Consider the following 22,025-nt stretch of genomic DNA (forward strand, 5'->3'; position numbering starts at 1 on the left):
TCCATTTTTTGCAAATGAATGCTTCTTTTGAAAACATAAACATGTTGTTTAATAAAAATGTTGAATAGGCAACATGGGAAAAGAAAAAAATGGCATGAAAGAAACAATGCTTAACAAACCTTAAGACTTAATAAAATAATTTGATATTTTGCACATGAAAGCAATGTGATGTTTACTGATAATCTGCAAAATTTCATTAACATTTGCTTACTAATAAAAAGTTATAGCATGAAAACTATAACGAGCACAAAATGATTACAAGATCGGTCCTAGGGACCAACCCCATGCTGAAAGAGTTAAGGGAGTAGGAATATTGTAATTGGCTGTCTACTGTGAAATTTCCAAAGTTTTGATGGGTTGTTAAATATATGCCTGGTTATTATTTCAAATTTCATTTTTAAATATTATAATTATCTATGTTTTTTAATATACATGTGTGTGAGTCCATGCATACATGTTTTCATTATACTTTTATTATTAACATACCTTTACCAAACTTTATAGGAAATTGAGGTAGCAAGTGTTGATGCTTTTCAAGGAAGAGAAAAGGATTTGATCATCATGTCTTGTGTACGCTCTAATGAACACCAAGGAATTGGTTTCTTGAATGATCCACGAAGACTTAATGTTGCTTTAACCAGAGCCAGGTGAAACATTTCATATTATTTGCTTGTTTGTTTAGGAATTTAATATTTTAAAAAATCAAGATTTCTAATGCCCAACATAGTGCCAATTTTTGAAAATCCATCAATTCAAAGGGATAACCAGAAAACTGATACTATTGGTTCTAGGCTTGATTTTTTGTTGTTTGCAGTGTTAACTATTAGCAGTTATTCTTAAATGTATGGTTTTGTAAGTCTAGTTTTACAAACAAATTCTAGTTTTTATGTATTATGGGTATTGAACTATTGATATGCATTTTCATATACAATTACATTTTATGTATATACATACAAAGACACACACATGCACATATATATATACAAACACGTATAAAATAAGTCTAACTATTAGTGGTTTAAATCACAAAACAACAACATATTAAACCTGTTTCTACTTTAATTATTTTTATTTCTTTTAGCTGTAGAAATGAATATTGTTTAGAAAAAATCCCATTTAAACTCCAAATTGTGTTTCATTTGAAAAAATTATGCTTTTAAGTATTTTCCTAATTTTCTTGTAGGTATGGAATCATCATTGTGGGCAACCCTAAAGTTTTGTCTAAGGTGAGTAGTAAACAAAGTTTGAGATTTTTTAAAAATAGCAAACTAAACATAGTTTTATTTTTATGCATTCCTACTTTATATATTTTTCTAAACTATTTCTTAAGAGATCTGATTTTAAAGATCAATTTATTTTTGTTAACATTAAGCAAACTCTGTTAAAAGCTAAAACTATTTAGCCTTTATTTAACTTAAGAATATTTTCTTGATACCTTTGGTACCTTTTTTTTTCGTTTTGCAGCAACCTTTGTGGAACCATCTTTTGACTTTCTACAAGGAAAATAAAGTATTAGTTGAAGGCCCTTTAAATAACTTGAAAGAGAGCATGATCCAATTCAGTAAACCACGGAAATTGGTTAATAGTGCCAATCCAGTAAGTGAGATATACTGCATAAAATTAATACTATTTCTTTCAGTTTAGTAAAACCTTGGAAGTTGGCAAGCACTAGTAACTGTAGAGTAGAGAGAAACTATGGATATTGATATATTAGGTCATCAAGAAATTAATGTCGCAATTTCATTAACCACCTTCCATAAAATGTATATCACATATAATAGCTAAATGAACCGCCTAAACATCATGTTACTGTAGCCTGTAGCATTTCTCACATCAAACAATACATAAACATCTAAGGAATATGGGAAAACTCTATAAAGAAGTTGTTTGGATGCTTCACAAACTGTCCGATGATCATCGTTTCCAACGTGTGAACGATGCTTCGTCTCTTCTGGTGCGTGAACCGTTTTTGGACATAATTGTCACCAGTGATGAAAAATGGATTCTCTATGCAAATATTAAATGCCAAAAACAATGGCTCAGTTCTTGACAAAAACCACTTCCGACCCCCAAAACCTGGACTCCATCAATAGAAAGTGATGTTTTGCATTTGGTGGGACATCAGAGGAGTAATTCATTTCAATCTCCTCAATCCACAGCGAACTGTCAATGCATAGATCTATAGTCAGTAAGTGGAACTTTTAAAACAAGCCCTTCCTCAGAAATGCACTTCACTCGTCAGTTGGAAAGGTGCTCTTCTCCATGATAATGCATGTTAACATGTGACACGTTTGATTGTAAGATGGAAAAGCATCATCGATAAGAATGGAAACTATTTCATTAAAAAATATATATATATTGTTTTGATATATATAAGTTGTTTGGTTTTTTTTATCTAAAAAGAAAGCGATATTAATTTCTTGAGGACCTAATATGTTAGTAAAACCATTGAAGTTAGACAGTACTGCTAATTATAGAGTATAGAGGAAATATGGAAGCTTAACATGTTTTATTTTAGTAAAAACCATGGAAGTTTAGCCATTTGACTGCCACACACACTTTACACTCGTTTTTGCATATGCCACATGGTTTTACTGAGTGAAGTTCAAAATTTAATTAAACAAATTTATTATCAATTTATTTTAATGAAATTAGCATTAAATTCACAGTTTTATATTATCTAAGTTTTAATTCCTTTGTTTCAAAAGAAACCTTTAAAAAAATATTTAAACATTAGTTTTGTTGTCATGTAAAACACGAGCATTCACAGAGCTTAACTTTTTGTCTCTAAAACTTGAATAATAGCACATCTACAGTGATCAAGTATGTCTAGAATGAATTCTACACTGACAGTATTATTTATCCGTCCAAGTTTGAAGTTCATTCTAGTCAATTCAAAGAACACAATAAATAAATATTCTCACCCTCCCTGACAGTAGCCACACACACCTTCTATATTTAGACTTCAGATTTACAAACCACATGTATTTACCACATGTACATTTATAACCAATAGAAAGAGCTCATTTTAAACTACAATGTCCCAATGGTTATATTAAAACTGGCTTTACAAATATTCATTACCACATACTTCTAACAACTAAAGTATTTTTGCAGATTTTTCCATGGTAGTACTTCATGTTGTTTATTACCTTGATACATTTTAGTTTGATAGACAGTTAAATTGTATTTAGTTTTTACTTTTATATTTTAGTTAATTATGTATTATTTATGGTTTAAAATTCATATATGAGGCAAGAAAAAAAGCGTTAGAGACAACAATATCCAACAATATACTTAGGAATTGTGTACCTGTGTGGTCAATATTAACATCATGGTAGGTAGAAGATAATTTACAAGAAAGATTCTGCAAAATCTTCTCTATCTATTAGTTATAAGCATGCCATTCAATTTAAAACTGTTGCTTAGCAACACAGCTTTTACTTTGCAAGTGGATTAGCTTATCTAAACTGAAAGAATTTTTACAACATTTTCATTAGACACAAGTTCTTTGAATTTGACTTGAGTTACTCGTAAACAAGCTAAATAGGGTATACTTTGAATGTCTGCACAGAAACTTCTAAATTACATACACAGTTTCTTCTATACTATATCTTAAAGTTGATAATTGTAACCACAATGGCACCCATACAAAACAAAAATAGCTCCAGTTTTAATTACTGTTATAGGAATAAAAACTGAGATATATAACTTTGAAATATAACGTACTAGGTAAAAATAATTTCATTAAAATACATTGATAGTAAAGTGGTTTAATCAAATTTTGAGTGTAACTCAGTAACATATGCAGAAAGGATTTTAAAAATGACAACATCATTATAGGGTTAACTTATTAACCCTTCCACCCCGGGCATCATCTTCTGCACATATCACAATATTTTAGTTAGTTACATTCAAAACTTAATTAACCTACTTTTTTATGATGATACATGAATAAATGTGGCATTAAAGTGTAGCTAATTTTCTAAATTTTAATTGTATATAAGTGTTAAGTTCTTAATTTTATAATAAAATATTTTTAAAAATCCTGAATTTCCCCTTGTTTGAGAATTGACATTTTCTCTTTGGGCATCCGCTCTTCTCTAATTTATTTACCACCCTCCAAGAAGTACAAAATTCGATGTAAATTACTCATTATAATGTTTTTATTGCTCAGGCAAAGCATAATTTATATAGCCTTCTATCTTATTTAGTTACAGAGCCACAAAAGAGAATCCGACATCTCCTGCCATGCCCACCGTTCACATCCTCTCTTTCAAAATTGCCAATAGTTCTCTCTGACATTTAATACTATATTATTTATAACAAATAGAAAGACGAGGTTTTAATCTATCAAATGATGTGTAATAATATGTTGTTTTTTGTGCAGAGAATAGGATGATTTGCTTCCACTTCAATCTTAATTCTCACAGGAAAGATATCAGTTAGCTTAGCTGAATTTTTAATGTCTCTTGTCACATAGTTAGAAAGCCAGAACAATTGTGATACTTTTGGGACATTGTCTGATTTTTGTATGTTATTATTCTGTGTTCTTTGGTACATTACCTAATTAAATAAAAAATTATTTAGTGCAGTACTACTATTGGTATATAAAGAAAAAAAAGTAGAGTTAAGTGTCACCAACAGTCGACAAAGAAAAATGACGACCCAGGTAAGTGCCTTTATTTTTCATGTGTATTCGTTATTCTCTATTATAAAAATACCCCAATTTTATAAAAATTAGAAACTTTTTAGGCTAGATTCGGTAAAATAAAAAATAATAATAATAAATAGTTTTATGAGGTATGCTCATGAGCAGTTCACAAGTAGCCTGTGCATTATTTAATTCACTAGGGTAACATGAGCTCCCCTTGAGGTAGATTCCTGTAGGTGGTGAGGGGACCTCTGGGATCGAATATCCATCCACATGTTTGCCATGCATGGCATCCCATGAAAAGTATGAGAGGATCCTGGTGGTTGAGGGGTGTCATTAATGGGTCAGTTTATGTCAGTGGCACTTTAACACACCACTTTGGCCTTTAATTCCTGTAGACGGGTGGCTCCTCCAGGGTCATTTGGCTAGTCTTGTTGGGTTAAGGTCAACCAAGTACCAGTGTTGGACATTCTCAACAGGTGTTGTGGACATTGCATTTGATTCTGATGTATGGATATAGTGCTCACGAAGCCCTGGCATAGCTACAGTGTCATTTGTTTGGCATCCCCTTGTAGGACTCCATGGTGGATGGGGTCAGTGGGCATTGAACAACTTTCATTTTCTTATGGATCCCCCAAATCAAGAAAAAATAAAATAATTAAAAAACAGTTAATAGGTAAGGGATCACATATGTAGGACTCTGTTCCTCAGTCATCACCTAAGTCTGTTCCTGTTCCTAGTTTTCTCATTCTTCATTCTTTGACTGAGAAATCATTATGTCAAATGTCTCCCTTTTCAATCCAGAAGGGATTAGAGGGGCTTGCTGACTTTCCAAAGTCAGTCAAGAAGTTATGTTTTGGGGACATTTTGATAGAAACATCTACGCTACACAATAATGAGCTCCTCCTGAAATAAAAGGTCATTGGGAAATACTACCTATTGAGGTTCCTTCCCATGCTACTTTGAATTCCTCACGAGGAGTTATTGTTAAGAGGGACTTAAAGGCCATCCCTAAGTTGTAGATACTCTCTTATTTCTCCAGCCAAGGAGTTTCAGCTGTGCAATGCATCTCCACTCGAAAAGATGGAATACTGCAACCTACTAGTGTTCTTATACAGACTATTAGATTGTCATGTCCACCTACCACTGATAAGGCAGGTTAACTGAACTGAAAGGTACAGCTTTATAATCTTAACTCTCTCAAGTATTTCTAATGTCAGTGGTTCAGTCATTCTAAGGCATCTTGTCTTGGCTCTTTGAAGTGTGCTCATTGTGGTGATAAAGAATATGATGCCTACTAGTGCTAACTGGACCCTCACTGTGTCAAATGTGGTAGTTCCCACTCTTCTTACTTTCATTCTTACCCTAAGTGGGTAGAGGAAAAAGAGGTACAGCACCTGAGGTCTGTCAATAACATATCTTACCTGAGGCTTGGAAGTTGTTGTCCCGTTTCATCTTGGACATATGCTGCTGCACTCCGTTCCAATGTTACAATGGGAGTGCAGACAGATCTTTCTGTGCCTCCAACAGAGTCTTTTGCCTCTGTGGATAAAAGAGTTTACAAGTCTACATCTACTCCTGTCTTTGTCCCCATCATCACATCCAGTGACTGCTTGGGTCTATCTCCTTTGATCCCACGGTGCAGGACCATTATTCGGTCACAACCTTAGTCACGGGAGTCTAATTTTTTTTCTGACAGAGATCTGCCCAATCGTCCTAGGACAGGTTCCATGGAGGTCAACAGACATCTTTCTTCAAACGAAAAATATCATTGTCACAAACAGAAGGGTTCTCAGCCCAGTTCTTCTCCATCTAAATGAAAATGGCCTTCATTTTAATTTGGGTGACATTAAGGCCTTGATTAATTCCTATCATCCCATGTGTCTCTACTTGCAGGAAACATTCTTGAGACTTGCTGATAATGTCACCTTTCTGCAGTTTTCTTTATACCGGAAAGACAGGTTGTGTGATGGACAGGTCCATGGAGGTGTGGCATTGCTTGTTGAATAGTGCATACCCACCTTGACTGTATCACTCAATACACCCTTGGAGGCTGTATCTGTCTGTATCTCCATAGGTCATACCATCACTGTTTGTTCTTTTTACCTGTCTCCAGGAGAGACTTTCAATCAATCAGATCTTGATGCTTTTATAGAACAGTTGCTGTCTCCCTTTTTTCATCTTCAGAAACTTTAATGGACACAATCCCCTTTGGGGTGGCACAGATACTGATGGAAGGGGTTGTTCTGTGGAGCATATGCTCTCAGATCACAACCTTTATCTCTTTAGTACTGGTTTTTTTACCTAATTTCATGCACCTAGTCAGTCTTTTACTACTATTGATCTGCTCTTCTTCATTTTTTTATAATTTTTTTGGAAGATTGATAGTGACCCATTAGGCATTGATCATATTCCCATCATTTGAGGGAGATTGGCTGTGGTCATTTCCACCCAACCTGAGTGCCACGGTGGAAGCTGGAGCAGGCTGACTTGCTCTCCTTCATCGCTCTCTTGGCATTTGATCTACTGTTGTTAGTGTGTGACTGTGTGGAGGCAGTAACTGATTGTATAATTCAATCAGCTGGTCATTCTATTCCCAAAACCTCGACACATTTCCATGGTATCATCATCCATGGTGGTCTCCTGCTTGCCAGCAGGCATGGGAGACTCAGAAATGGGCCTGGAATAACTTTCATGGGTATCCCACTCTTTCCAACTGCATTGCTTTCCAGCAGGCTTGTGCTTGGCAGGTCAGGTATCAAAGTCAGAAAAAATCTTGGATTAAGTTCACCACCAGCATCTCTTTTTACCTACCAGTTCCAAAGTCATCTGGGACAAGATTCAGAAGGTCAATGGGAAGTATGCTTCCCATGCCCTTTTCATTTTGCTCTCCAATGTCCAGGAAGTTTCTGAACCAATACTCTTGGGGAGAGCTTGTCTTATCTTTCCAGCACTTCTGTTTCTTCCCCTACCTACTTAGTCTGAGAAATCGCCCCTTTCCTCCCAAGCAGATTATCTCTATGACTATAATCACCCATTTACACTGATGGAACTTAAGCTTACTTTTCAACAGTCTGACAGTACATCAGTCAGACCTCATGATGTTCTCTGTGAGATGCTATGCGATCTCTCACCTACCTCTTTTGCTCTTCTTCTGGTTGTTTTTAACTGGATCAGGAAGGAGAATGTTTTTTTCAGTAGCTTGGCACAGGGCTATTGGTTCTCACTTTTTCAAAGCCTGGAAAGGATCCGAAGATTCCTTCTAATTATCGTTCAATTGCTTTGATTAGTTGTCTCTCTAAGGTCTTGGAGAAGAGGGCTAATGCACATCTTATTTTGTTCCTTGAATGAAACAACCTCCTCTTGTCCACCCAATGTGGATTTTGTCGACAGTGCTCCACCGCAGACAACCTGATTTATCTTGAAACCTTGATCAAGAGAGAACATCTTGTTTCTGTCTTCTTTGATCTTGAAAAGGCTTATGACACTACGTGGTTTGGCATTTTGCGGGATCTCCATTCATATGGGTTGCGTGGCCAGTTACTCATTTTTTTTGTAACTTTTTACATGACAGATGATTCCAAGTCTGTGTGGGTTCAACCCTTTCTTGTTCCTTCATGCAAGAACTTGGAGTCTCTCAGTGACTGTTTTGAGTGTCACCCTTTTCAGTATCAAGATCAATGCTATCACTAACCAACTTCCTCCTGCTGTTGCAAACAGTCTCTATGTCAGTGACTTCCACAATTCTTGTCAGTCGTCAAACATGAGGTTTATTGAGCATTAGCTTCAGACTGCCCTTACTTGCTTGTTGAAGTGGACTACAGCAAACAGTTTTACCATATCTTCCTCTAAAACCATTTGCATGAATTTTTGCCACCAATGGGGTCTACACCCCAATTTTGAGCTCTGTCTCAGTGGTGTTATTCTTCCCATGGTTCCTGAGGCAAAGATCTTGGGGCTTATCTTTGATAGTAAGCTTACTTTCATTTCTCACAATAACTTTTTCAACACTGGCTCGGTCCCTGGGACTGAACTCGTAACCATAACCTCCTTATAGTTTACATACTAATAACTTTAATATTTTAAATGTATCTTTACAAAATTTTGGAGACTTATAGTAAACATTAGAAGCCTTTTGTACACAAAAAAATTAAAATTTTGTAATGAAGTATTTTTACTTAAGTTTGTCCGTGATAATATCGATTCTTTTGTTTTTTTTAACTAGTCTGAGTGCAAAGTGATTTTCATGTCAAAATTAAAAATACTTTTTGTCATCTAAAAAATTTCAAATTTCCTTTGTGTAATCCCTAAAATATCCAAAATGCATTTCAAACGTTTTTTTCACTAAATCCTTATAGTTTTTATTTTCTCTACCGTATCTCAAATCAGTATTGGTCAATTCAACCAACCTCATAGCCACCAAAAAAAATGGAAATAAACCTAAATTAACCTTCTTTTCTTTCTAGAATGACTTCAGATTGTAACCTGAAACTACATTCGTTTATCTTAAGTAGTTCTAAGTTCGTAACATTATACATCTATTTATAATTAAATTTTAATGTTTTATTGCCCTTCTAACTGTGTCTGACTTCTATTCCCGCTATAAAAGTTGTAAATCACTTGGGAAACGTGCAGCTCACATTAAGCTATCGAATTACATTACCCACAAGCTGCTTGCATACGTGCCTCGTAAACCATTTTAATTGTATTATTATTATTACTTATTTTACCTAATCTAGTCTTAAATAATTTATAAAGATCCATACTTTTAATTTTAGTTACTTTTATAATAATAAATAAAGAATAAATATGAAAAACAAGAAATAAAGTACTTACACAATCTTCTTTTTTCTTGTTCTCGATTGCGATGACAGTTAAGCCTGCTTTTTTTTAGTGATTATAGTAAAGCAGTAAACAGTTTTTATTTAATTAGATAATACACCAAAGAATATAGACTAATAACATGCAAAACATAGACAAATTCACTTACATCTCAAAATTTTCCTGGCTTTCTAACAATGCGACAAGAGCCATTACAAATTCTTCCAAGCTATTCGTTAACTTTCCCTCGGAAATGAATCTTGTACTGTGAGTGAAATTAACAATATTCTGTTCAGAATGCAACGTTATACAATACATCAATGATAGATTAAAATCTTGAGTTTCTATTGGTTATAGGTAATATATAATGAAAAGTATGAGAAAACTATTAACGAATTGTGAAAGAGGGGATGTGACAAGTGGGTGTGGCAGGATTTTCTATTGAATAGCTCTGTAACCAAACAAAATTGAAGTTTATAAATATTATGGTCTGTTTCAGCAATAACGGTTTTATAGAATGTATTGTTACGTCTCCGTTTATCAATTAATTTTCCATAAATTCGTTCTGACGAAACTTTAGCGACACAAGTCCTTTCTTAAATAAAACTAGTTAATTCTTTCTGAATATAACTTTGCGATACATTTAATTTCAACAGTCGTGCTATAACAAACGCTATAATTCTCAACGAACGTCTCACGTGCTTGACTCAACAATACTCAGTTCAATTACACGTTGGTCCGTCACGTTATGACTGTCTTATATATACAAGACTAACACATATCTAGTAAACGCTAGAGCATTCATAAAGGAACAGGATATTTGTAGAAGTCAATGACGTGTTACTAGCTTCACGTGACTTCTGCTGTCATAACAGTATTTTACGTTTAATTTCGTACATTTTCGAGGGGTGATGGATAAAATAGGGATGATGACATGCTAAGACAAAATGTGTCATGTGTGTTGCACTAGTGGAAGTTCAGGATTTTTTTATATATTTCCTTGTATACTATTAAAATATGGATTACTAGCTAAGATTTTATGCTATAAACAAAAAGTAGTTTAATACAATTTTGAATGTAAGACACTAAAACTTTGTGTCTCATGCAATAAAGTGCACCCGGGCCAATAGGGTTAAGTAGCTTCGTGTCAAGCGTACATGGACACTGAACAACCTCCATGTCCTCTCTTCCACCTCTTGGGGAGTGGATAGATATTACATGCTCAAGATCTATTGTGTCCTCATACAATCCAAGCTGGACTATGTGTCTATGGTTATGAATTTGCCAGACCCTCTGTACATCATCTGGGGCTTCGGCTCTGCATGGGGGCTTTCCGCACTTTACCAGTCCAGACTTTGTACACTGAGTCCCACAAACCTTCTCTTCACCACAGCTGTTTGCAACTATTTTGCAATATGCTACCAAGCTTTGATCCTTACCACAGCATCCCACCTGTGGTTATGTTTTCCTTCCTTGGTGGGCTGTGATCTTTTGGAATAAATGGTCTGCCATTCCACCTTCTGGCCTAAGTATCAAGACATGGCTGGCTAAATTAGGTCTGTCATTGGATGGTGTTGCTGAGTCCGATGATCAGCCCATCCCACCATGGCTCATTACCATCCCCACCTGTGACCTTTGTTTGAGTCATCTGAGACAGGCGTAATACTCCCGATTGGAAGTACCATCTTCTCTTTTCTGAACGTCTTTCGAACCATTATTCTGTTCCCGTTTTTATGGGATGGTTCGAAATCAGGTGACTCTGTGGGCTCTGCCATGGTTTGTTGTGGCTCAGTGGTTGCTCACAGTATCCCCTCTACAGTTTCTGTGTTCACTGTCAAGTTGTATGCTATTTCTCTTGCCTTGGATCATGTAGAAGCTAAGCAGTACTCTAACTGCACTATTTACACCAACTCTCTTAGCTCTCTACTGGCTCTGGAATTGCTTAATGTTAGTTCTCACCCTGTTCTTTTAGATATTCTGAAACAACTGGCTCAGTTTTCTCTATCATCCATTTCTATCCAGTTTTTGTGGATACCTAGCCATGTCGGTATTCTAGGGAACGAGCATGCTGACACTGCAATTAAGTTTGTCTGGTGCTGTCATCAAGGCCCAGTTTTGCGCCAGTTGACAGTCAATTTGGGGTGAGCAACTTTAAAACAAGTTTTTCCAACTCAAATCTGCTGTTCTTGTTTGGCTGTCTACTTTTCGTAAGGATCAGAGTGAAGAAGTTGTCTTGGCTAGGCTATGCATTGGTCACAGTTTTTTAACCCACCTTCTTCTTTTATGTGGGACTGATCCACCAATGTTTGGCCTTTGTAACACTCAGGTCACAATTGCCCAGATTTTACTTTTGTGCCACCATTACGAATGTCAGTGGTGGCACTGTCCAACTTGATTATGTTTTTAGCTTTTTGCGGGCCATTGGCCTTTTTACTACTATTTAGTTTTTCACCTAATTTTTGGATATTCTTTCACTTTTAACTTTCTTTTTGCATTTTATTGTATGTTGCTTACGTCATTTTTACGAGTTCTTTGGCACTGATAGCCTAGTTGTTTGAGCCAATAAATGCCAACCAGACAACCAACATGAACTCTATATTTTCCAAGTGATTTCCAAACTTTATGGTTTGAATATTAGTTTAGATGCAGTTCATAGGGCAAAAAATTTAAGGATAAACAGAAGTATACTCTTACAAGATCTAAGCTATTTAGGATAAAAAAATGTAGTTTCATGTTACAATTTGAAGTCATTCTAGAAAGCAAAAAAAAAGGTAACTTAGATTTATTTAAAATTTTATTTTTTGGTTGTTACGAGGTCAGTGAAATTGACCAACCTCTTATAAAGTTAGGGTAGAGAAAATAATAGACAAAATACAAAGTTTTACTGAAAACAAACATTTGAAATTTAGTTAGGAGATTCTATGCAATATTCAAGTGAAATTTAAGATTTTTTTGAAACGAAAAGTATTTTTAATTTTAACATGAAAATCACTTTGCACTTGAAGTCAACACTTTGACTTTATATATTCATGGAGAAATTTTTAGTGAAAATACTTCAATAAAAATTCTGATTTTTTTTGTCTACAAATGTCTTTTAATGAATTACTGATAGTTTGCAAAATTTCATGAAGATACAATGAACATATTAGAAGTTGTAGTATTGGAACTAAAGGTCAATTTGGTGTCATGAACTTGGTCAAATCAATCGAGTTTGTAATGATAGAGTTAATCTAGTTTAATAAAATCATGGAAGTTTATACACTTTTTTTCTTTTAATGTGTATAGGGTGGCCATTTTATGAATACGACAATGTTTGATGCTAGAGAAGCCATAATTCCAGGGAGTGTGTATGATAGATCATCTCATCTGAATGGAGGTAAGTTTCTACTTATAATTTGATACTAAATAATCATTACTTTATCAGTATTATACATAAACAATTGATATTTAAAAGTGTTTCAAAAGCATTGCATCTTTTTGATATCCATTGCATAAAGCAACTATTAATGATCTGTTATTCTTCTGTATTATAAATATTTAAAAAACAGGTGACCATCTACTGATAATATTTTCTCCAGAATGTAGTGTTTTAGAAAGTTTGTGGTATGCAAGGAAAACTGAAGTTGAATGAAAACAACTATAGACAGGAACACTAATTTTTCAGTGGTATTTGTGGTGTATGGCTAATGTACATAAAAGTTGTTTTATTTTCTAGGTCCTGCATACTTCAACAGAACACATGATCAGATCTCATACATCAGCTCTGACAGAGCACAAGGGACTGTTACCAACTTGCCTGTGCCAATTGGGATGTTCATGAACATGGCTCATATACCACCTCGTTTTTATAATCAGCATCAACAGGCAATGCAGGGTAATCATGAATTTTTTAATAGTTTCAAAAGTCTATAAGGGATGTATGTATACCATTGGTATTTCATGTGCAGATGCATTAAAGTAAACTTGCATAACCTTACTACAGGTTGCTTAAAAATGATTAACATGTTAACTTGTATCTTTTAAAAATTGGATATTTATAAAATTTTTATCTGTATAAAGAAAAACAGCTCTTAAGTTTCACATATACATAAACAGAAAACAGATACATCTTTACTATTGCTAGTTATTGCATATCCTTATCACCTTTAACACATAATAAATTTAACTTCAGTATTTATCCTGGCGTGGACAGGAATATTTATAAACAAAATTTACTTTTATATTTATCAATGTTCATATAAGGTGATTAGCTTGCTTGTATTATGAATCCAATGACTATTGTTTGTGGCTTGGTAGTCCAAAGATGAGCTCTATATTCCAGAACTGTGGATGTACTGTAAGAGTGACAGTCAAATACTAGTATTGGGTTATACAAGAAATGTTAGTTACTTGCTGCCTTCTTTCTAGCTTATTGGTTCAAAATTGAGATCAGGCCTTACGTGTAAGATGCTGTTTGTGTAGCTTTCTGCAAAACTTCTATAGGTAACTATTTATTTAGACTTCTGTCAGTAAATTAATTGGATTAGGATATTTATTCAGATTTTGAGTTGAAGTACAAGCCAATATTATAAATATGACATTTACAATACAAGATTTGTTTGTACATAATAATACTTGAAATTTACAGCTCGTCAGAACTTGAAAAATAGAGGTGCAGCCAAGAAAGGAAGTTTGCGACAGCAACGTACAAATTTATTACCTACCAATGCAAATGTGAACTTATCACAACAAGGTTTTAATAGCCAAGCAAGTCAGGTAGGTTTTTTTTTTTATTGTTTTACTTTAATACTTGATCAACTATTTTCTATCTGTCATTGCTATTTCAAATCAATTGGAATAAGAGTGTGAGACATTCTTTAGAATTTCATATATAATAAAAGATAGGGAGATATAAAAGAAATGTGCATTGAATATATACTTCATTTGAAGGAATATCTACACTAACAAGGCACTTTATTGGGATTCTTAAGAAATGTTAGGTTGGACCAACCTGTCTTTGTGAAAATAGTCTGGACTTGTCATGGTATAAATGCCAAAAATGGCAGAAGTTGTTTTTCTATTGTAGTTTTCAGTTAGTTTATTTATGTTGACAGAGGTTTTGGTTTATTTTAGATAATACAATAACACTTGTTCATTAGGGTTTACATAATTTTCAACATCTCTCAGTTATCCTCTAAATATTATTTGCCCTTCTGAATCAAATTATCAAGCATCTACCACAAAAAAAGTTTTGTTCTTTGCACATTGTCATTTTACTTTAATTTTTTAGTTTTACTGAAATATAATCTTTTTTTTTGCACTGATGATAGAAACTAAAAAAGTTATTGTTGTCAAACTAAACATTTTGAGAACTTATGCATCTGAAAGTACTATTTTTTTTTTTAATTGTTGTAAAAATGTTATTAATGCTTATTTTCCAGGACTTGTTGACATCTTTCTCCCAAGGTCCACTCATGCAAGGCCCACTGAGTATGAGTCAAATGAGTCAGCCAGGATTTCATGGCCTGTCTCAGCCTGGCTTGTCTCAACCAGATCTTTCTCAGGTGAGGGTCAGTTTTTGTAATTTGCTTATGTTGGTTATTGATTTTCCATAATAAACTAATGTTTACTTCTCAAAAATGTTTGTAGGCATTGTGAAACTATATATATATATTTGATATTGTGTAGTTTATCCACCTCAAATTGTGGGTAGGGGTTTACTTTTTGTCGTTCAGTGTTAAGCAGCAATTGAATATATGGGGAAAAATTTGTGGTAACAGGTAAATGATCTTCTCAACCACTTAAATGTTTCAAGATAATAATGGGCACATAAGAAAGTTTCTTCTCCTTTCATGCAATTCTTAAAAACATTTAAACTTTAATATTCTAAAAATTCAATGCTATGTCCACTTATTTCCTATTTTTATAAGATAAATATAATAAATCAATTTGAAGAAACTTGTTTGTATACCTTCTTCATTTTGTGCAAGTAAGTTTTTATGAAATTTATATTTATAAAGTTTCTAGTGTACTAAACAATTCTTATCAATTGAAATATACTTTGGATTTGGGGGCTACTCTTTTTAGTCATTATACTATTTTGTTTTCAATAACTGATCTATAAAAGTTAGTGATTTTATTTTGAAGATGAAAAACTGTTCTTCGGAAAGTTTGTTTAATAAAAAGTATGTGACAGGAGGTATGAATCCTGTTTGCTTTTTTTTTTAATGAAAATAATACATGTCTTAAATTTTAATTTTGTTTAGCAAACAACATGATACCTGCAGAATATCAAGTATCTGATTGCCTTAACAAAAGAAGTGTTTGTTTAATTATTTAAAGGAATGATTAAGAAAAGAAATCAGAATGAATTAATTCAACGTTACTTTATAATTTTATACTCTTGTTCAGTAATTTACTTTTCTTTGTTCTTAGTTTAGTGATTTTTTTGGTTATTTGTTTGTAGACTATGATACTGCTTCTCTGCTGAAATTATAAATTTCTCTGCTTACTGTAGGATAGCTACCTGGTTGAAGAATTCCGTTCTCAAACTGAAGGAATGCTGTCCCAAGATTCTTCTTATCAGGGGGATCGAGCATTATTTGCAGCCTCTCAGGGTGGGCAGTTCTCCCAACCATACTGATTCACAGGTGGAGATAATCACCAGTAGCACTGGCCTACTGACCACTCCAAAGAGCATCAGTCTAGCTCACCAGTGCAAGCAGCATTGAAGAGTGAAAGAGCAATGTAGGAGAAGAGGAAATGGAAGGGGTTTTGAATATGGTGTCTCCAGTGACCACCCAGCCTACCTGTCAGCGGTGTCATTCTGGCTTCCAACCATGGGTTCTAAGTGCACACCCATCTGTGCTTCACAGCTCTCTAAATGGAGTCAGTTTTCACAGGCTTACTGTGTTTTTCTCGTCTGACTTGACCTGAATAATCCTCATATGGTGTAAGGCACGCATGGGGAACTATTGGTTTGTAAGCATCTTGTGTAGGTTATTGTTTTTCTCTGTACATTTTTAGTTTCTTTATTTTTTGGATCTTGTTAGCTCATGTTTCTGATTGCATTTAGCCAATCACAGTCAGTGATCTAATAAGGAGGAAGAGTTGAATAACAAGCTTAAAAAATGTTAGCTATTTTTGTATAGCAGTTGTCATTTTCACTGTTTTCAATCCATGTCTGTGGGTTATTGGCAGTCACAAGATTGGAAGAGACCTCTGGGCACTCAGCTTAGATAAACAAGGCCCTGATTGTTTTTCACCAGTTTGTTCAACAAGAAATGAAATTCATGTGTAGTTAAGTTCATCTGTGTTCAAATCTTGTAATGTCTATGCGTAATTGACAATGTCTTTCTTAAAGCCAAGTAAATATATCATAGTAAATCAAAAATTTTCTTGTGCTCATTTGTTTTATTTTATATATAGTTATATTTTTCTTTCTTTGTACCTCCTCTGTGGTTTAAGTGTGTTTCAGAATTAATCCATCAAAGCAAATTAAATGTTTTGCAGTCTTGAGATGTGGACTGTTCCATTGCTTTCTTAATATAGTCCTGTGCAGAATGGTATCACTTTGTTGAGTTTGTACAATAATTTCAACCAGTGGTAATAAAAAAGCTACATAAACTTAAAATTGCCAATTTGTCCAACATTAAATCTTTATTTAAACTTTAATTAATCCCCAGTAATTGTGTGTAAATGCGAATTAATGAATAAATTGTTTTTCTCATGTAACTTTGTTACATGAGACCATGTGCAAGTGATTTAAGGATAAAACTTCCTTCATTTTAATATTTAACTATTATCATTCTTTATCCCAGTTAGTTTCCATTGAAATAAAAGGTTTGTTCAGGTTTTTGAAAAAAAATTGAAACAAGATCAACTGTTATTTTTGTGCACATAGTTATTTAGTGTAGTGTTTGAATAATTATTTTGTTTTGGCACTTGTGTATAAAGTTAAAATCATAAATAATATTCAACGTTAAAATTGGTACACAAGACTTTTTAAATTCAATTCAGATATTTAAAGTAGAACTGAAACATTTTGTGAAATATAATTGTAATATTATCTGAAATGGAGGGGTGTATTAAGGTTAACTGGTGCTCTAGGCTCATAATTTTAGATGCACCCCTTCCTTCTTGAATGATTCACCAGAATAATTATCCACCAAAATGAGAACAACAATGATTTAAAATGCAATAAAATGGATGGAAATTAGGTTTTATTATATGTTTAAATTGTATAAAATACTAACTAACAAAATGTTTTTTTTTTTCTGTCCATTGCATTGGTAAACTTTTCAACAATTTCATTAAAATCTAGACTTCTTAATATATCATACTCATTGGATAAGCATGAAAGAGCATTACATTTTTTTTCTCTGAGAATGTTGACTGAAAATAGTTTTTCACTCTGAAGCATTGAAAAAGATCTTTCTCTGCTACATTTAGTGATAGCTGTGCATAAGAAAATGTGCAGAATTGTTTCAATATTTGGAAATACATACTTAATGTTTAGGCTTTTAATCAATTTTAACATTTTCATAGCTGAAGATACAACCTCTTTGCATGTATGAATTAGTGACTGCAGTTGCAAGCATTCCTTGGCCAGTGAATCTTCTAAATCCATATTATTCAAATTCAAATTATGTTTACAAATTCCATATGTATTCATTGAGTTTATCTTGGCCAAAAATCCAAATCATGTGAGGGGCATTTCAATTATAACAAGAAATGTTTCCATCCTGAGTATTTGTTTGCTCTCCAGTTGAGCATCTCCATAATTATTTTCACCAAAAAATAGTTTCATTTTCATCTTATTTGTGACTCTCAACTTTTATTTCATGCAAATTGATGGCCTCCAATTTAAAGGTATCAAAATCGTATCAAATAGAAGTTAAGTAATCATTGAGAGATTTGTACAGCATTAGAATGGTCCCTAAGTTTACATCAGGACTTTGCAGTTTTTTACTTGTTTTGTTGAATTTATCCTAAACAAGACACCAAAAACAAATCATTATCACTATTTCAAGGCATTCCAGTTTTTCTTTTATCCAATGTGCCTCCGATCTATTAGTGAGTTTTTAGTTTTATCATCTGATATTCACTGGAGTTAATATATATCTTCTTTACACAAATTAAACAAAGCTTTACTTACATTTGCATGAGCACTCCATCGAGTGACTGACAAGTTTTTAACAATCAATAAACCATGCATAAATTTGGACAGCAAAATTTCCCAATGGTGAGTAAAAGAAGTTGAAAAGCTTTTGTTCCACTTTGAAAAAGGTGGTTGCATATTGGCAGCAGATAATCCGATAGGATTCAAAGAGTGAGCTGAGTGGGATATGTAAACAGCTAGTGGACTGATGTTTTATATCATAGCTTGGAGCCCACTTTATTGACCAGACATTTTATTTGCATTGTCATAGCTTTGACCACAGCAGTCGTCCAGCTTTATGACATGGATTAGGTAGAAAAGTAATAAATTGCTCAACAGGAGAACCATGTGCACAAACATAGCGCTTTATGAAAGTTAGTTGATTGATTTTGGTGTTTAGTACACACTAGTGGAAAAGTATTTTGCAACTTTCAGTTTCACAATTATTTACTTTTGAATGTGTTCATGGGTGATAAATATAACAGGTTACCTTTTCCAGCATTACCAAATCTAGCTATATGATCAGCCATGAATGGATTGAATATGCCTATAAGCTCTAAAAATTCCATGAATAGCCAAAAACTTCATTGTGACCTGGAGTTGGCAGTCTCAGAAATGCCAAAAACTTAATTATTTTGATCACTTGTGAAAATATTTCTTCAATATGTTATTTCTTCTTCCAATTGAATTACAGTTTATTTATCAGTACTTTCCAATTTTTTCCCCTAATAGTTAACAACATGACACATTTTTAATGTTCAAGAGATATTTCATGATCCTCCACTCTTATTTTTCCAGTTGGAAAAGCCAGTAGTGAATGAACATGCATCACTGAAAAGTTTGAATGGAGCACAATAGGCTGCATCCTTAGAAGGAGAATATACTAGATATTTATATTCTGCTTTTGCTCATTTGCAAGTTTTTGAGTAAATAAAACTTTCCAAAGATACCTTTTTTTATCAGAATACATTTTCAAAGATCTATAGAAAGCACATTTGTTTTGCTTTATTTTGAGCAATACTGTTGCAAATATAATTGTTAGTTACCCATTCAGCTGGATCTTCACGTACCTCAACATTGTATTATGATTAAAAATGTCCTTTATTACCTACACTTTCATTTGTATGTTGGACATGTGGTTCGCCTCCAATTTCAATATCTTGAGCTTGTAATAAACCAGTCTCACTGTCACTTATATTGCTTATTGATGGAATAATATCACTTTCCTGGCTAGTCCTAGTACTTGTTAACTGATTGTCCTTCCATGAAGAAATGGTGAAAAATGTATGCAGTTTGATTTTTTTAAATAAACTTTTATTATTCATTTTTTGTTTTGTAAGTTTTTTAAATTGAGCACCACTCACTCACACCCTTTTTGTTTACACTCGTTATTCTGTATAGGAAGTAAATATCAAGGTATGCAAAGAAATGTTTCTAAAACCTTTTCTTAAATACATAGATATGCACGAGATAATATACTGTGATGGTGTATGCAAACAGACTGACTAAAATATGTCTTGTGCAAAAAATATATATATGAAGTTCATTGAAATATGTTGTCTCCAAGTTAAAGAGTGTGGTTAATACAAAACAGTCAGTTTCAGATTATATTATATAAATGAGGAAATGTTTGTGGCAGTAATTATACAAACTTGTTTTATCTTCAGTCATGCAAACTAAACTGCCAGATTAGAATTAACTAAGCAGTATTTAGACACTAATTTCTGTGACATTCTCTAGTAAAGGCCATAAGACTGCAGTGATGTTCACATTACTTCAATTTTTTTATGTTAAAATACAGGACTGTAATTACTTCGTTTTCTGTTAAGTTAATATTAAAATTTATAAAAATGAACACAAGAACCAACAGCAGAATCTCAAAACTGGGTAGTGTTTTATATTTGTGTAAAGATGAACATAAGTTGAGAACTTTATAAACTGTTAGATGAAATAAATTTTTTTTATTTTCAATGTTGATTAATTAAAAATTTTTGGTTTTAATATAAAAAAATTTACTAAAAGTTTCCAAATTCTACTTTCAGCTTGTAAGCTGCCCAGATATTAAATATATTTTGAATTTTTCACTGTTAACTCGGAGCAGAATTTATGAAAATATACTACTGAAAATTTGAATATAATGGTTTTCATTTTACACAAAATTTTACTATTTTTAATTTAAAGAGTTGACTAAAATCTTTGTTTTAAGAAAATATTTGTTATTTAAAGGATAAAAAAGCTTGTAAGTTCAGAATTGAGTGTTTTTTTTTTAATTGGGAAAAATGTGAAACTTTAATTTTCTATATTTAGTTTAAAAATTGGACACTTATCATAAACTAGAGCAGTTGTTGTTCATGATACAAAAACTGTGTAAGTAATTACTTATAACAAGTTCATTGTGGATTTATACTTTTTTGTGCAACTCTGTCAGTGTAATATGGTCTTTGTTTATAAGGATTCTAAGTTGTAGTTGGAGTTGTCATGTTTACCACAAAATACATGGGAAGAAATTTTAGGATTTACATTTTTAACTTATAACCTCTATAAAAACATTTTATTACTTGTTGGTATAAAAATTCATGCATAAGACTATTTTCTAAACTTAGCTACAAATGATTTGCTTTTCATTTAGAATGGTTGTGAATATACTGTATTTAATAGTGTAGCAAGGTGTTGTGATAAATTACAGTAATTACTTTTTGTTGTTATTGTAACGAATATATGTACTAAAATAAATATGCTGTAACATATTGAAGTTCAACAACACGGTACTATAATAACGAAGAACGTTTAAACCAGCTTCACATTTTAATAGCATATCTGGTGAATACAAAACAAACTGGTCCAAGTAGTTTTGGGGGAGCATCAGGGGTGCAATTCTAAAAAAAAGTAGCGGTACTCAGGTGGTTGAAGTGGATCTGTTTTTGAAAAAAAAATTGCGTGTAAATATAAAAAACGACAAAACAGCATTATGTCTTAAAATGTGTCCCCGTATTCAGTACTGGTGAGTACCGGTATAGAATTTTATCCCTCAAAATGTGGAATAGCGGGTTATTAAAAAATTGAATAAAACACGTTATAAAGAGTAAAAACAAAACTTACTATTTTGCGATAGAAATAGTTATTTCTGTGATTGGATAAGAAGTCTGTTGTTTATGTTTATTTTTGGCAGTGTTACTGTATAACTCTTTTGTCAGCTTTTCATCCATCAGCGTTGTTCTGAATTTTTAACTCTTGTGCAGAAGTGTTTGAGCTTTCAAAAGTGGCAACAGGCAAACATTTGATTAGAGATGAAAATATGCATTTATAATTCTTGTCATTGAAAATTATGAGAGATAAAACTTTTAAGTCATTTTATTGTGTTTTAAAGCTGTATTGTAATGAAGCTAACATCAAGCAATGTTTTGTCTAAAC

The 22,025-nt window shown here is 33.1% G+C and overlaps 1 protein-coding gene across 5 annotated transcripts in view; it reads left to right on the forward strand.

Moving 5' to 3' along the window:
- The window catches only part of LOC106460767 (regulator of nonsense transcripts 1-like), a 107,572-nt gene extending 87,634 nt beyond the window's left edge, over positions 1-19,938 (forward strand). For 4 of the 5 annotated variants that reach the window (XM_013920502.2, XM_022387548.1, XM_022387546.1 and 1 more), the window contains 8 exons: positions 505-647; positions 1,184-1,226; positions 1,465-1,596; positions 12,761-12,851; positions 13,191-13,349; positions 14,103-14,230; positions 14,896-15,018; positions 15,972-19,938. In XM_013920502.2, the coding sequence (XP_013775956.1) occupies positions 505-647; positions 1,184-1,226; positions 1,465-1,596; positions 12,761-12,851; positions 13,191-13,349; positions 14,103-14,230; positions 14,896-15,018; positions 15,972-16,097 (945 nt within the window). In that variant the 3' untranslated portion in view covers positions 16,098-19,938. The remainder of the gene's footprint in view (positions 1-504; positions 648-1,183; positions 1,227-1,464; positions 1,597-12,760; positions 12,852-13,190; positions 13,350-14,102; positions 14,231-14,895; positions 15,019-15,971) is intronic. The other variant, XM_022387547.1, reaches the window with a different exon arrangement.
- The last annotated feature ends 2,087 nt before the right edge of the window (positions 19,939-22,025 follow it).

The sequence above is a fragment of the Limulus polyphemus genome, unplaced genomic scaffold, assembly GCF_000517525.1.
Source record: "Limulus polyphemus unplaced genomic scaffold, Limulus_polyphemus-2.1.2 Scaffold832, whole genome shotgun sequence".
Lineage (NCBI taxonomy): Eukaryota > Metazoa > Arthropoda > Merostomata > Xiphosura > Limulidae > Limulus > Limulus polyphemus.